This window comes from Lontra canadensis, unplaced genomic scaffold (genome assembly GCF_010015895.1).
Source record: "Lontra canadensis isolate GAN:19392208 unplaced genomic scaffold, GSC_riverotter_1.0 scaffold106, whole genome shotgun sequence".
NCBI classification, from domain to species: Eukaryota; Metazoa; Chordata; class Mammalia; order Carnivora; family Mustelidae; genus Lontra; species Lontra canadensis.
The window spans coordinates 644,642-658,188 of NW_022631100.1; the positions used below are offsets into that span (position 1 = coordinate 644,642).

Consider the following 13,547-nt stretch of genomic DNA (forward strand, 5'->3'; position numbering starts at 1 on the left):
TTCACGACGGGCTCCAGGAGACCCCCGACAAGGGAAGGGGGGAGAAGCCTGTGCCGCCGCCTAGCTCAAAGGCAGACAGCAGCATGCGACCCGGGTCCAGTCTGCACGCATCCACCCTTCTCTTCCTGCCCCTCTTCATTCTGTTCCTCTCAGGTGCACAGTCTCCAAAACCACGGATCCCCCACCCTGCATCCCAGAACACAGCAGGTCAAAGTCTGGTGAATATTACTGCAGAATTTTTAACTGCATGCTTTTTTAGTAGTGAAAAATTATATATGACTTAAACTGCTAGTAACAGGGAAACAAAAACATATGACACACTAAGAATTTGTTTTGGGGGTGTCGACTGGCTCTGTCAGGGAAACGTGCATCTCTTGATCTTGGGGTCATGAGTTCAAGCCCCACGCCGGGTGTAGAGCTTACTTTAAAAAAAAAAAAAGAATTTGTTTTGCTTAGGTTATAAACATAAACCAAAAAATTAGGCTACAAAATATATATTTATGTAAATTTGAAGGGAAAAGATTAAAAAATGACTGGTGTTTAAATAACTGTATATAAAAAACAGTTTTTTGTATTCTTCCAAAGAAAAAGCTTATTCTAATTCATACTTTCTTTAAAAAAAAGAATTACAGAATCTGCTCTCTGTTCTATTACAGTCATCAGAGGTGAAAGCACCTATCAGGACCCCTTATTTTGGTGTGCAGTAATAACCCATGATCCTACGAAGGATACTCATCATCTCTAACAATGCCCTCTGGGTTCCATGCACATGACCATCCCACAGAGCGCTCCGTGAAACAAGATTCCATAGTCATACACACTTGGGAAATGCTACAAACTCTGCTTCCCTCTTGCAGATGCACAGTGGACATCCGTAGACAGAAGATGGGCATCACTGGGCTCGGGGGACTGGGCTGGGACCAATATCTCTCAAACTCACACAAGTCGGCCACATCTGTGCCACTCAGGGACATCTTCTCATCACTCAACTACAATACTTCATAAAAACTGCACGTGCTTCCAGAACAGGAGCAAGAGGACTGTCACACAAGGACACCTGTGGATGCTCCTAGCGTCCAGCAGCGCTGGGGTCACCCCGCGGCCAGGGTGGCAGTCGCTGGAGACTTACCATCCATCACTGTCTGCGGCATTGACATTCACACCAAACTGCACCAAGAACTTCACAATTTCCGTGTGGCCCGCACACACAGCATTGTGCAGAGCTGTGATGCCCTCATCATTGGGCAGGCTCGGGTCATCAACCTGCAACATCAAGACGAAGGGGAGCTATCACCCAGACTTCCTGTCACCGTTCAGGTCACTATCACCTAGCTCTTCAGGATCAAGGGAACAGAAATAGGCTTCTGCAGGTTGCTTTTTTTTTTTTTTTTAAAGTTATAATTAAAACCTCCAGGAGCCAAGACGACTACACCAACCTCAGGTTTAGAAATAAGACCGCCAGAAGAGCCACATTAAGTAGGCACTCACTGTAAAAAGATCTAAAAAAGGAACAGGTGCCAGGAACCATATCCTCAGTCATTTTTGCTTATTTACCCTCTGACTTCCCACCACAAATTAGAGTCTGAGGAGAAGGTGCATTTCCCATGTTAAGGAAAAAAGGTCAACTAAAAATATTTTAAATAGTAGGCTTCTGAAAATAGGGACCACATGTGCAACTTAACAGCACAAGTCCGCGTCCACCCTGGAGCAACTATAAACAGAGAGGAACCATCTCCCCAGACAGAAAAGTACTCTGGAGAGTGCTGGGGACACTGCACTTCAACTCATGAAATACAAATAAAATACAAAATACAAAATACAAGATAAAAATAAAATACAAAATACGAAATACAAAAAAAATACAAAATTCAAGCGTGCTCCGCATCCCTCCCACCTCGTCCCTCCCTACCTCAGCCCCTCCCCCCTCTAGAGGAGCTTCTTAAGCAGAAGTCAGAAACAAAATATAACGTATTTAAGAAATCTACAAATCCAATCATACCTCATAAATAATTCTCTGTACAAGGTCAAATTCTCCCTCCAAAGATGAATCTAGAAGTAAAGCGAGGGGGTTGAACTTCACCCTCATTCCATGAGCGATCCTTTCCGAACCAGTTTTACGCAAGTTTGTCCTTTTGCCCTGTGGGAGAGAGGTACGAAGTAAGGACCCCGGTCTCCGAGAGCCGACCTAGGGAAGGGGAGGAGGAATGTCTCAGCTGAGGAAGTAAAAGAACATTTAAAAACCCGTATCAGCGCATTTTATGGACATGAAACATTATCTAGAAATGTATATAAATCACAATACATAGCTTACTGAATAACAGCTGTGTAACAAAGCCGGCAAGGTCTAACAGGCGATGAGAGCAGGCTGGCTTTCTGTGGGGCACAAAATCAGCCAAGACTGGCCTTCAAGTTCCCTCTCTGAGTTAGGCTGGCAAACCCCACACGATTAAACCAGGTGACAGCACAATCAGACTTATCATGGCTAATGTTAATGAATGGCTGCTGGTGGGCTCCCCACCAAAACCCTGTGACCCCATCGTACAGATAAAGGAAGTTAAGGCACACAGCCAGGAACACCAGAGCTGGGATTTAAATCCAAGTCTTCTGGCTTCAAATCCCTTCCCTTCAACCATCTTATAACGAAATGCTTCCTCAGGGGAAAGCATATAACCAAGGAAATAATAAGTATTATCAGCCTGTCTTACATATACTAACAAGAAATCTTTCCAGTCTTAAAATGCTATCCCTACTTTACATTCAAAATTTGACTATACTCCAAGATACACGAGCCAATCAGTCAAGCCCTTTGACTATGAATACAATACAGCAAAACAATAGAGCAAAAGCGTTAAGGCTGATTTAACAAGCCATTCAATAAGTTTCCTACACATGCCCAGCAAAGTGGCAATGTTTCCTGAGGCTCGCTGTGCTATGCGGCCTGGTCCTTACTCTATTTCAGATGCAGAAAACCGAGGTTTAGAAAACACCAAGCGGCCACCGCTCCACTTCACAAACGTGCTGCAACTCAACTGCCACTGTTTCTGGGAGACGGGAAGTGTAGATGTCACATGACCATGAGATGCAGCCACGAGTGGGATGGGCAGGACCCCAAAATAAGCCTGACACGCAGTTCGGTCTCTCGCAAAGCCAGACAAGAAGGAAATCACTCCCCCAGGACGATAGGAACGGATGGTGACACTGTGACCCTCCGGTCTCCTCTGCCCCTGGGTACGTGAATCATTTTGACTTAACGACTAAAGAGGGGTGGGGGGGTGGGGACACAGCAAAAAGAGGTGTGAAGTCGTCTCTCCTTCCCACAAGTTTAACGCCAGCTGCAGGGAGCCATGCACCAGGACAGACAGGGCACAGCGCTGTTTCAAGGCCTAATCTCTACTTAAACCTTGTCCCCTAGAATCCACAATGTGCTGTATAAAACTTGGAAGCAAACATCCACAGTAACCAGCAGTTAGAGCAAATCAAGACAATAATCATCTCTGAATACCGTTACATCTCAAAGACGCAATGAGGGATCAAAACATAAAGCACTTTAAAAAAAATCCCTACAATATGCAATTTTGCTTCGATCTTTAAGACTCACGGTTTCACATCCTACGGAAACAGCGCAATGCTATACCTGAAAAGTCAACTTTATTTAAGGGCACCCTGGGATTTTTGATCTCTCGCAGACTTCAAAGGGACACAACAGACTTGCAAACAAAGGCATGACAATTGGAAGGCTTGTGCACCATGTGCCCAAGTCAACACACGCACAGCCTGGGAGGAAGGGAAGCTGGGGCTCAGGGGCACGCCAGGGGTCCCCTACCCGGGAGGAGAGGAACAGGCTCATCCCACCCCCATCTGTCCCACACACTCCCAAGTTTACCAACGTTGGAAGTCTGAGGATCCCTGAAACAGTTCCTTAAAGATACACATCACTGAGAGGAAGAACAGTGTAAAAGAGTGATGTCACTGTGGAGGAAAGGGGCACCATCTGCCTGATTTCACAGAGCTGGTCAAGGGAGGGAGTTTCCGAGCCTGGTCTCCTCCCTCCCAGCCTCGCCAGCCTCCCAAGAGGGACTGCCACAGAGGCGTGGGGTTTGTATCGTAAAGAACCCAATTCTACCTCTTCCCAAAGAGAAGGGTTCTTCCTAAAAAACAAAGATGTTCTTTACCCTGAATACACCAAATCTTCCTCATACTTCTGAGCTCTCCTGAGCGCTAAAGGGGGTGTAAAATAAGAGGCAACCATTGGCAACCATGGGCAATTCACAGGCAGACCATCCTCTGCAAATGGCCCTGAGCAATTGTGTGTTTCCCCGGGTCTTTGAGAGTCAACCACTTGGACATCTGTGACAAGGGGGTCTCCTGAAAGGACTGTGAGACAGCACGCTACTTACAGGAGGCAGAGACACCTGCCCCGTGATTTCGGGTGGACGCATGCTGCCCGAGTCTTCTCCCGGCCCTTCCGGCTCCCCAGACGGGTATGGTGGGGGCGGGTATGGGGGATACTCCTCCAGGTACACTTCCAGCGGATGGGGGGCCTCTGCACTTGGTTCTTCTGCACTGTTCTGGAAACTGGGGCTGCTGTCCGGGACTCCTTCAGCCACGTAATCAAGGCCTGGGGAAAGAGCTGCCGTGTCACTGTTCTCGGAACTGGCGCTTCCCACGTCCTCTGGGGACACTGGTTCAGGAATGAGAGAGATTGTCTCCTTCTCGGGCTCCACGTGTAAATATGGATTCTGGGTTTCAACTGGGCTGTCAGAATCGGCCACCACGGGCGTCGGCGTGGGCAGATACGAGGGAACAGAGATGGTCTCCATGGCAGCGATGGTGGTCCTCTGGTACAGAAGCTTCTGGATGTTCGGCCCATTAGGACCTTCAGGCTCTGTGATCGAGCTCCGTTTCTTGAGCGGCCTCGGCGCGTTGGAAAGCTTCTTGCGCAGGGCTTCCAGGTCGGCGTCGCTCTGGTTTCGGTAGGGGTTGGACAAGAAGGGTAGCAGTTTGGTGGGGCTGAGCGGCCGAGGAATTCGTTCATTCTCATGGCTCTCCTGGCCCGAGGCCACAGGCTCCACATCCGGCTCGGGACTGCCAGTCTGGCTCTGGCTGCTGGAGTACACGTTCTCCAGGTGCAGCTGCTGGTTCTGGGTGGCCGCGATCACAGGCTTGCCGTACACTGATCGGAAGCAGAAACAAAGCCCCGATGAGGATTAAATCAAACCGGCAGGTAACAGACACAGGGCACAAGACTGAAAGCCGCCTTCAATTTCACAGTTACTACACGGCACCCTTCAACACAAGTGATTTTTTAAAAACAACAAAAGACCACGCAAGGCTTCCATGTTAGCACAGTAAACTTACCACAGAATGAAAACCCTCACTGATGGGAACATGTGCCATTATTTCATGTACTGAGAAGAAAAATGCTGCCGTTATAACTGTAAGAAAACACCGGCTGGGGTGCCTAGGGGACTTAGAGGGTTAAGCCTCTGCCTTCTGCTCAGGTCACGATCTCAGGATCCTGGGATCACGCCCCACATCAGTCTCCCTGCTCAGTGGAGAGCCTGCTTCTCCCTCTCCCTCTGCCTGCCTCTCTGCCTACTTGTCTGTCAAATAAATAAAATGTTTAAAAAAACACAAGAAAGAAAGAAACTACTGCTTGTAGCAAACTTAAAATGTCAAAATATGAAAACAACATAAAAAAGCAATCCTTTCCTGCGTCTGGGTTAAAACTAAACACGAACTACCCTCTCTTTCATATGTCTCAAAAGTAAATCAAGGAGGGGGGATTGTATTTGGCTGACAACATTAAGAACCACTTATATTTAATAAAACCATTCCCCTTATGATTCTGACTCTACCAAAACTATCCAATTTCCAAATTACTGCATCAGCAGTTCTCAATGAAGCCGAATCAGCCACAGCACATGTATAAATTCTTTGTTGTCTGGTTACTTGAGGTATATTTCAGGGCACAATCACGTGATTTCGTGACCAGAAAGCCACCATTATTCAATTAAAACAGGGTGAACTCGATTTTAGTTTTATAAACAAATGACCCTTAGAAAGAACCCACCAGATCACCAGACTGTCTGTCTTCCCATGTTTCTGTATCTCACTAGCAGCTGTGTCCTCATGAGAGCAATGTAAGACACAGTGGGGAGTGCGACTCGGGGCAGCTATCCCTCCGTCCACCCCAGGAGCACCTGGGGTGGACCCCACAGGGAGGACATTGCACGGGCCTCACTCACGTGGTGGGCCCGGTGAGCGGGGACTCAGAAGGCTGTGTCTGCACCACGGGTTTCTTCAGCTACGGCACCCACTCATCCCTCCGTGACGTGGAGTGGAAACCCAGGTCAGCACCCCGGCAAGAAGACAAGCTGCCATCCCACAAAGCCCTCAGGACACAAGCGTGCGTCAACTCAGCCAACCACGGACAGATGACAACTCCAGGTGGGACTGAGCCACCCCCTGCTCCAGTGCAAACGGGACCAGAGCTTACCGGTGGAGAAGGGCGGCCCTCTGGAATGGGTCTTGGTCAGCGCACTCTGCACTGCCTGCTGGAAGTTCTTCCCGGGAGCCTGACGCTGCGTGTACATGGAGTATATGGAGCTGGCGGCCACGGTCTGGGGCTTCCGCAAGGGTGGGGGAGGGGTGTCCTTGGAAGGCTGCGGGGTGAAGGGCCGGACGGCCGCGGCTGGAGGACTCTCTTGCTTCCCAGCTGCAGACAAGGCCTGGCCCTGGCTGGCCGAGGGCGCGCCGGGGGATACCACGACCCTCTGTGGCTGCCCCGATTTTGGTTTACTTCCCATGGACGCCACACCTGCTGACAACTGTGGAGGGTTTCCATCCGGCTTCATGTCTGACGCTGACTGAGTGGTTTGCCCAAAATAAGGCAAGTTAATCTGTTTTGGTTTTGACGGAACAGGAGGCGGCACTTTAGCCACATTTTTACTTGCAGCCTGAAACACACACACACAAGGCAGTTAAAACACTGTCCAAATGGGTATACAGCATGTGCTAGATAACCGGATTTCACGAATACTAGCTCTATGTTTTCAAGTCAATTAAAAACTCATAGGTCTCTTCACTGAACTACGTTTAATAAGGAACCAGAGGGGGCACCTGGGTGGCTCAGTGGGTTAAAGCCTCTGCCTTCGGCTCGGGTCATGATCCCAGGGTCCTGGGATCGAGCCGTGCATCGGACTCTCTGCTCAGCAGGGAGCCTGCTTCCTCCTCTCTCTCTCTGCCTACTTGTGATCTCTGTCTGTCAAATAAAATAAATAAAATCTTAAAAAAAAAAAAAAATAAGGAACCAGAGGACTGCGCTATGGTTCCCGCCCGCACTCCTCTCCTCATCATCACCCCTGACTCGGAGACTCCCACTCCACATATTCACAGATGGACCCAATAACCCAAAGTCCTCCTCGCTCATCACACCACTGTGGTGAAAACACCTAACTGGGAGCACACCACCATCACCCGTTGTTGTCAAAGGCTAGGATCGTAACAGTCACACAAGATTCACGCCAAATCGTTACTGACAATACCTCGGCTCCAGATTCTGAAGCCAGAGGGTCGCTGAGTAGTGCACACATGATGTGCTTCAGCACGCTCCTACTTTTCAGAGAATCACACAAAATGGGAGCCAGCAGCAAGGATGGCAGCCTTTCTCCAATTACCACAAACACGCTTAAAGCTACAGAATTCAAAATGACAGAATTCTGTGTTCTCATCTTCCAGAAATATTTTGTTTTTTCTTGCTCTCCCTCAACACGATAGTCCCTCTCTTCTAAAGAACATATACAGAATTACCACTGAATGTTAACCTGAGCCATTCTTCACACCTGAGCATCCCGCAGGATGTCCTCGCTGCTCTGGTTCTTCCTCAGAGCCCCAAAGGGGGGCGGGGCGGCACACTGATCCACTGTGTCAAACATCGAAAAGGGACGCACTTTCTTTTCCTTCTCCCTCAGGGGAACCTCTCCATCATCACCTAAAGATGGGAAAAATCACAAGGAGATTCAAGCCATTTGTAGTTAAGACCTCTTCTTCACATGTAAGTTTCCCTCTCCTCAATCTCCTTGAAACCACACCCCCAAGACATGCTTCCCTATTTTTAATTGAGTTAACTGGAGAACAGCCCAGGTGCTACGCCACTACCTTGAACTCCATAGCTAAATGAAGGTGTTCCGGAAGTGAACACTGTCCCCAGGTTTGACACACCAGAAAACAAACTAAAGAAGACTGTGGTGACACAGACAGTGGAGCGTCTGACCCTTGGTTTTGGCTCAGGTCACGATCTTATAGCTGTGCAGTGGAGCCCCACAATGGACTCAGCATGGAGTCTGTCTGAAATTCACTCTCCCCCTCTGCCCCTCTCACTCATACTCTCGCTGTCTCCAACAAATCTTTAAAAAAAGAAGCAAAAGAGCGTGGAGTGCCTCTCAGATGTCAGAACAGAACCTCACCTTGGTCCGGGGCATCCCCTGAGCTCGCAGGCACGGAGGCTTGGCTCGCGGAAATGTCTGCACTTGAGGAGCTCCAGTCAGGGCCGAGCAGATGGATTTTAGAGCCTACAATGCAGAAAAGCAACCACAGTAACCTAGCATTCCAAACAGATCTCTAATGGTTCCCTTTGCTCTGAAAACAGCTTGAAATTTCAGACTCCCAACCATCCCTTAAACTTATTTAGAAAATATGAGAATTCAGATTCCTAATTTAAACTTACTAAAACAAATTTAAGATTAATTGTAGTCAACAAAAAATCTGCCTGAACCAGTGAGGACACCCTGCTTCTCATTGGTACGAAACTGTCACTGTCCTAGTCAGAACAACTTCCAACTTCGCAGACCAAGGGTTCCAAGGCATATCTGACACACCAGTTACGCACACACAACAAAAAGGCAAAACTGTGGACATGGACCAGTCTTCCACAGATTGGTGTGCTCTGTGCAGGTTTTCTCTACACAGATGTGGAAGCATCAAGGCCACAGCTCTGTCCTAATAGCAGCAAAACAGAGCCAGTTCTTTCTGCAGGGAGACCCAGACCAGGGGCTCTATCACCTCACCCTGGTAATTATGGCAACATAATCGCAATTGTAACGTTAGTCATATTCTGCACGTGACAGTGGCTGGGGAAAAGAAACAATACTGGCCACTATTTCTTCTCCCAGGGTCTGAATGAGATGTTTTCATCCCGCTTTCCTACAAGTCTCCCTTCATCTAGGACTCTTGTCACACTACTCTGGCTCACACCTCCCCACACACTGAGAACTACACAGATGCAAAGACCACTAACACAAGGTGCCTCTGTTATTGTCACTGTGAGCTTCCAGAAGGTTTATCTTTATTCTACAAAGTGCTAGCAAGCAAACGCTCCTGTGTGAGCACATACACACAGTAAGCACCACCGATCAGCAGAACATACTCGCTACCTCACCTTCCATAATGATGAGACCACTACCACATATGCAGTGTTTTTACACAAAAGGAAAAGGGGTCGAGTTATAAACATCAAATCAAAATGTCCTCATTAACAAGAAGGAATTCAAAACAATCTTCATTGCCGAAATATTATATTTCATCTCATTCCCAAACAGAATTGCATTATTTAGGGTTAAAAAACATATGGAGATGCCTGGGTGGTTCAGCTGGTGAAGCATCTGCTTTGGCTCAGGTCATGGTCCCCAGGGCCTGTGATCAAGTCCTACATCAATTAATCTCCCTCTTCCTCTGTGTGTGCTCTCTCTAGCTCTCACTTTCTAATAAATAAAATCTTTTAAAAAGAAAAGAAAGAAATGCATCACAGTGCTAGCAAAAACCACACAAAGATTCTCAGGACTTAAACGTGAATAAGGAATAGAAAGACTTTTTTTTTAAAACCCCAGGAGTAAATGACAGGACAGGGAGAATACGCTGTGGGAGGGACTGGAAGTGACCCGTTTTACCTTGACCCTGGGAGGCGGGCCCAGAGCGCATGTTGGGCAGTGTGTGTACTTTAAGCGGCCCTTCGGGAGCCTGCATGGCCAAGGAGCCGTCTGGCAGAGCTGGCTTCACCAGAAGTTCAGGCCTCGAGGGGACGCGGGGCATCGTGGACGACTGGATGTAGGGCCCCACTGCGGCCACACGACTGGGTGCCGGCAGCCCTTGCGGGGGCAGGTTTCCATCCGATGAGACCTTAGGGAGAGGCACGGGAGCATGATGAGTCCCATCGCATCCAACTCAGAGAGGCTGTGGCACTCGCTAATCTGTAAAAAAATCAGCGCTTCCGGGGTCTCACCCCACAGTGTCCTGGAGCCGCCCCACCCCAGCCCCGCGGCAGGAGGAGCGGCCCTCGCTCTGTCCCCGGCAGAAGGCCCTCTGCCCGGGGGACACCCGGGCGCGGCTCCAGAGGCGGCTGCCCATGTGACCCACGGGGCAGCATCGGCCACTTACCGGGAGGCTCTCCTTCTGCTGCAAGGCCGCCTTCTTCTTCCACAGCCGGTCCCGCAGCTCATTAACACGCTTGTCCATGACCGCCACCTCTGAATTGCGCTTATTCAGACACTCACGCTGTTGCTGCAGCTTGGCATTCTGCTCCTGATTCAGTTTGTTTCGTAACTGAATAAAATGGGGGGGGGTAGCCAAGGAGTAAGAAGAAAAATTTCTCAAACAGATAATCACATGATTGACTATTACATAATTTCTAAAAACGTAAGGTCCCTCCACCTTTCCCCACTTTCATCTTACGGTTTAAAACTGTCAGCCCACCCACTGCGGTTGTAAGGAATGCCTCCAATTTCCTGTGTCAGGTGATCTTAAGTTTATTCTAGACTCTCTGAGGTTTGGGTGTTCCCCCCACCCCGTCCCACCCCCAGTTTGAGGAAAAGAACCGAAATCCCGCACTTAAAGCCACTTCTGTGACAACTGTGTCCCTGGAGCGGGCCGCACCTGCAGCTCCTTGTAGAGTCGGTCGAGCTCAGCCGCGGCAGACCGGCTGTCGTGACGTCCGTCTATCCTGCCGTTCTTGAGCATCTCCAACTGTCTGGTCAGCTCCTCCACTTTGGACACGGCCAGAACGAGCTCCCTCTGCTTTTGCTGGAACAGACTATTCATTTGCTCAATCTCCTCCACTAGAATGAGAACGAGCAAAGCCACAACAGTTGAAAAGAAAAGTAAGAATGGCGCACTCCCAGGCAACCGGGCTTTACAACAAACTTCCTAACAAAAAGTACAGACGTTTTTCAGAAATGTCCTCGAACCAACCTATTTCTTTTACAAGCAACTGAAATCAACATAGACATTTCTAAATGTCCGTGCCTCCCTCTGAATAGATCTCTAGCAGAATTTGTGTTATGAATATTATTAAGCTCCAAATTTTAGAAACAATGACATTTATTGAGAACTTTTAATCTGTTTTATAGTGGTAGAGAAAGGTATTACATCATGGAAATTTTAATTAAAATAGCATTGTAATAGAGGCACCTGTTATATGAATAAAAATCCTTGCCTTCATCATATTTTCAGTCAAAAGTATTTAGAAAGAGAAAAACAAAATTCCATTAGTATATTTTTTAAAAGCTTGTCTAAAAATCCCAGCAGCTAAGGGCAACCCTCTTGGGTCCCTTCCCTGTGTGGAAGCTTTGTACTAGATCACTCAATAAACTCTCCTTTGCTGCCCACCAAAATAAAAATAAAAATAAAAAATAATGAAACACCCAACACCTAAATTCAATTCACGCAAACCAAAAGCATCAAAACTGCAAGGAATTGTGCTTTGAAAAGCCTTGATTTTAAAGCTGCCTACACACACAGCCTTGGCTTACCGTCACTCACGCAGGGCTGTAAGCGCCCCACACCCACGTCCCTGTTCCCCCGTCCCCGTGGAGCCACAAGCACTGGCCAGGCCCCTCCAGGAGCGACTCACCCAGTCGGCCGTTGCTCAGCCTCTTTTGCTCCACGTGGCCTTTCAGGGCGCGCACCTTCTTTAGCTTCGCCTCCTGGTTCTCAGCCATCTCCTTCAGCCTCTTGAGCTTCTCCTGCTCGGCAGCTTGTTGCTGCTGACGCTGATCTTGCTGCTTCAAAAACTTCAAGCGCTGTTCCTAAAAGGTAGAAGCCATCATCAGGCAAATCCTTTTCAAAGGTGTATCAGCCCCAAAGGAAGCTGAGCGTAGCCGGAGGCTGAGGCGGCGGTGACCAGCCATCCTGCTCGCTGCTGGATCCATCTCCGCCAGGAGTGAAGGACACAGCTCCTAGGCCCAACCCGACACTCTCTTGGGGAAAGACCCAAGCACGAGCATTCTTACTCCCAGGGGTTCTTGCACAGCTGGGGAACAGTGATCCCACAGGGGGTGCTCATGCTTGGGGAGGAGCACACGGAGAAACATGAGGCGCTCACTACAAAGGTGGCCTTGGAGTCCAGTTCGGACTTACAACCCAAGCTCTGCCACTTATGGGCTTTGAGACAGCAAACCACATACCCTCACCGATGACAGGGGTCTCCTTCTTCGGCCAAAAACAGGGTGATCAAGAGCCTCATTGGGCCACGGTGAGGAATAAATGAAATATGAGTGTGCACCTCATTGCACAGAACCTCACACAGCTAATGTACACTCAGCACACACACTTAGCAAAAAGCTTAAGAGCCACCCTGGCTTCAAAACCCACAATGTAACACTTTGTTTCTAGTATACTACACTAGTTATTTCACTAAACGTGAATAACAGTGGACGCCTGGGGTGTTTGCCTTCAGCTCAGGTCATGATCTCAGGGTCCTGGACTCAGGCTCCCCGCTCCACCAGGAGTCTGTTTCTCCCTCTCCTTCATGCGCACGCTCTCTTTCTCTCAAATAAATAAAATCTTTTTAAAAAGTAAAAGAGCCACACAATTTATAATAAAACTTCTCAGAGTAATATCTCTGAAATATATGTAACACAAAAATAATTTCAAGAGAAGACCCTGAGGTCAAAGATGCATTCTATTACTCGGTCTTTTTATTTGAATTCACGTCCCTGACATTCAAGAAATGGTACCTCAGCACCACATGGGAGCCTAGTGGGAAACACACACTCCCAGACCCCGAACCATCCCCACTGCACCAAGATATGCGTTTTCAACACGACCCCCTGGGGACCCCTTCGCAAGCTCAAGTTTGAGAAGCCACGCTATCCCTGATTTTGAAAACACCAGCGCCCGGTGTCAGAGATAGAAGCGGACCCATAGGAACCCCAGTAAGTGCTACCCATGTCACAGGGCATGCTGCCAGGGACCCTGCACCAATGGTCTACCCCACTCCGGCAACCATACAGTCCCTGTGGGCATGGCCAGCTGCAGACATGGAGTGTTCAGTGAAGGCGACGAGTGAAGGCCAGCCTGCCATCTATGTTCCCCCGTCACACAGCCAGTCACGAGTTTGTCCATGGCTGCTTTTCTGCCATGACCACAATGCTGAGAAGCCCGCAGAGCCCACAGCATTGACCACCAGCCTTTATGGAGGAAGCGTGGTGCTATCTGGGTCAGATGAGAGTTCAGGTTGGCAGGAGAAACAACAGGGAGACTGGTGTGGATGA

The 13,547-nt window shown here is 48.7% G+C and overlaps 1 protein-coding gene across 2 annotated transcripts in view; it reads right to left on the reverse strand.

Moving 5' to 3' along the window:
* Nucleotides 1-13,547, reverse strand: part of TP53BP2 (tumor protein p53 binding protein 2) — a 55,749-nt gene that overhangs the window by 6,546 nt on the left and 35,656 nt on the right. For both annotated transcript variants that reach the window (XM_032838834.1, XM_032838833.1), the window contains 10 exons: nucleotides 11,906-12,080; nucleotides 10,930-11,111; nucleotides 10,435-10,599; nucleotides 9,948-10,176; nucleotides 8,469-8,573; nucleotides 7,845-7,993; nucleotides 6,500-6,959; nucleotides 4,398-5,173; nucleotides 2,000-2,137; nucleotides 1,130-1,263 (listed from right to left, as the gene is read on the reverse strand). In XM_032838834.1, coding sequence (XP_032694725.1) covers nucleotides 1,130-1,263; nucleotides 2,000-2,137; nucleotides 4,398-5,173; nucleotides 6,500-6,959; nucleotides 7,845-7,993; nucleotides 8,469-8,573; nucleotides 9,948-10,176; nucleotides 10,435-10,599; nucleotides 10,930-11,111; nucleotides 11,906-12,080 — 2,513 coding nt within the window. The remainder of the gene's footprint in view (nucleotides 1-1,129; nucleotides 1,264-1,999; nucleotides 2,138-4,397; nucleotides 5,174-6,499; nucleotides 6,960-7,844; nucleotides 7,994-8,468; nucleotides 8,574-9,947; nucleotides 10,177-10,434; nucleotides 10,600-10,929; nucleotides 11,112-11,905; nucleotides 12,081-13,547) is intronic.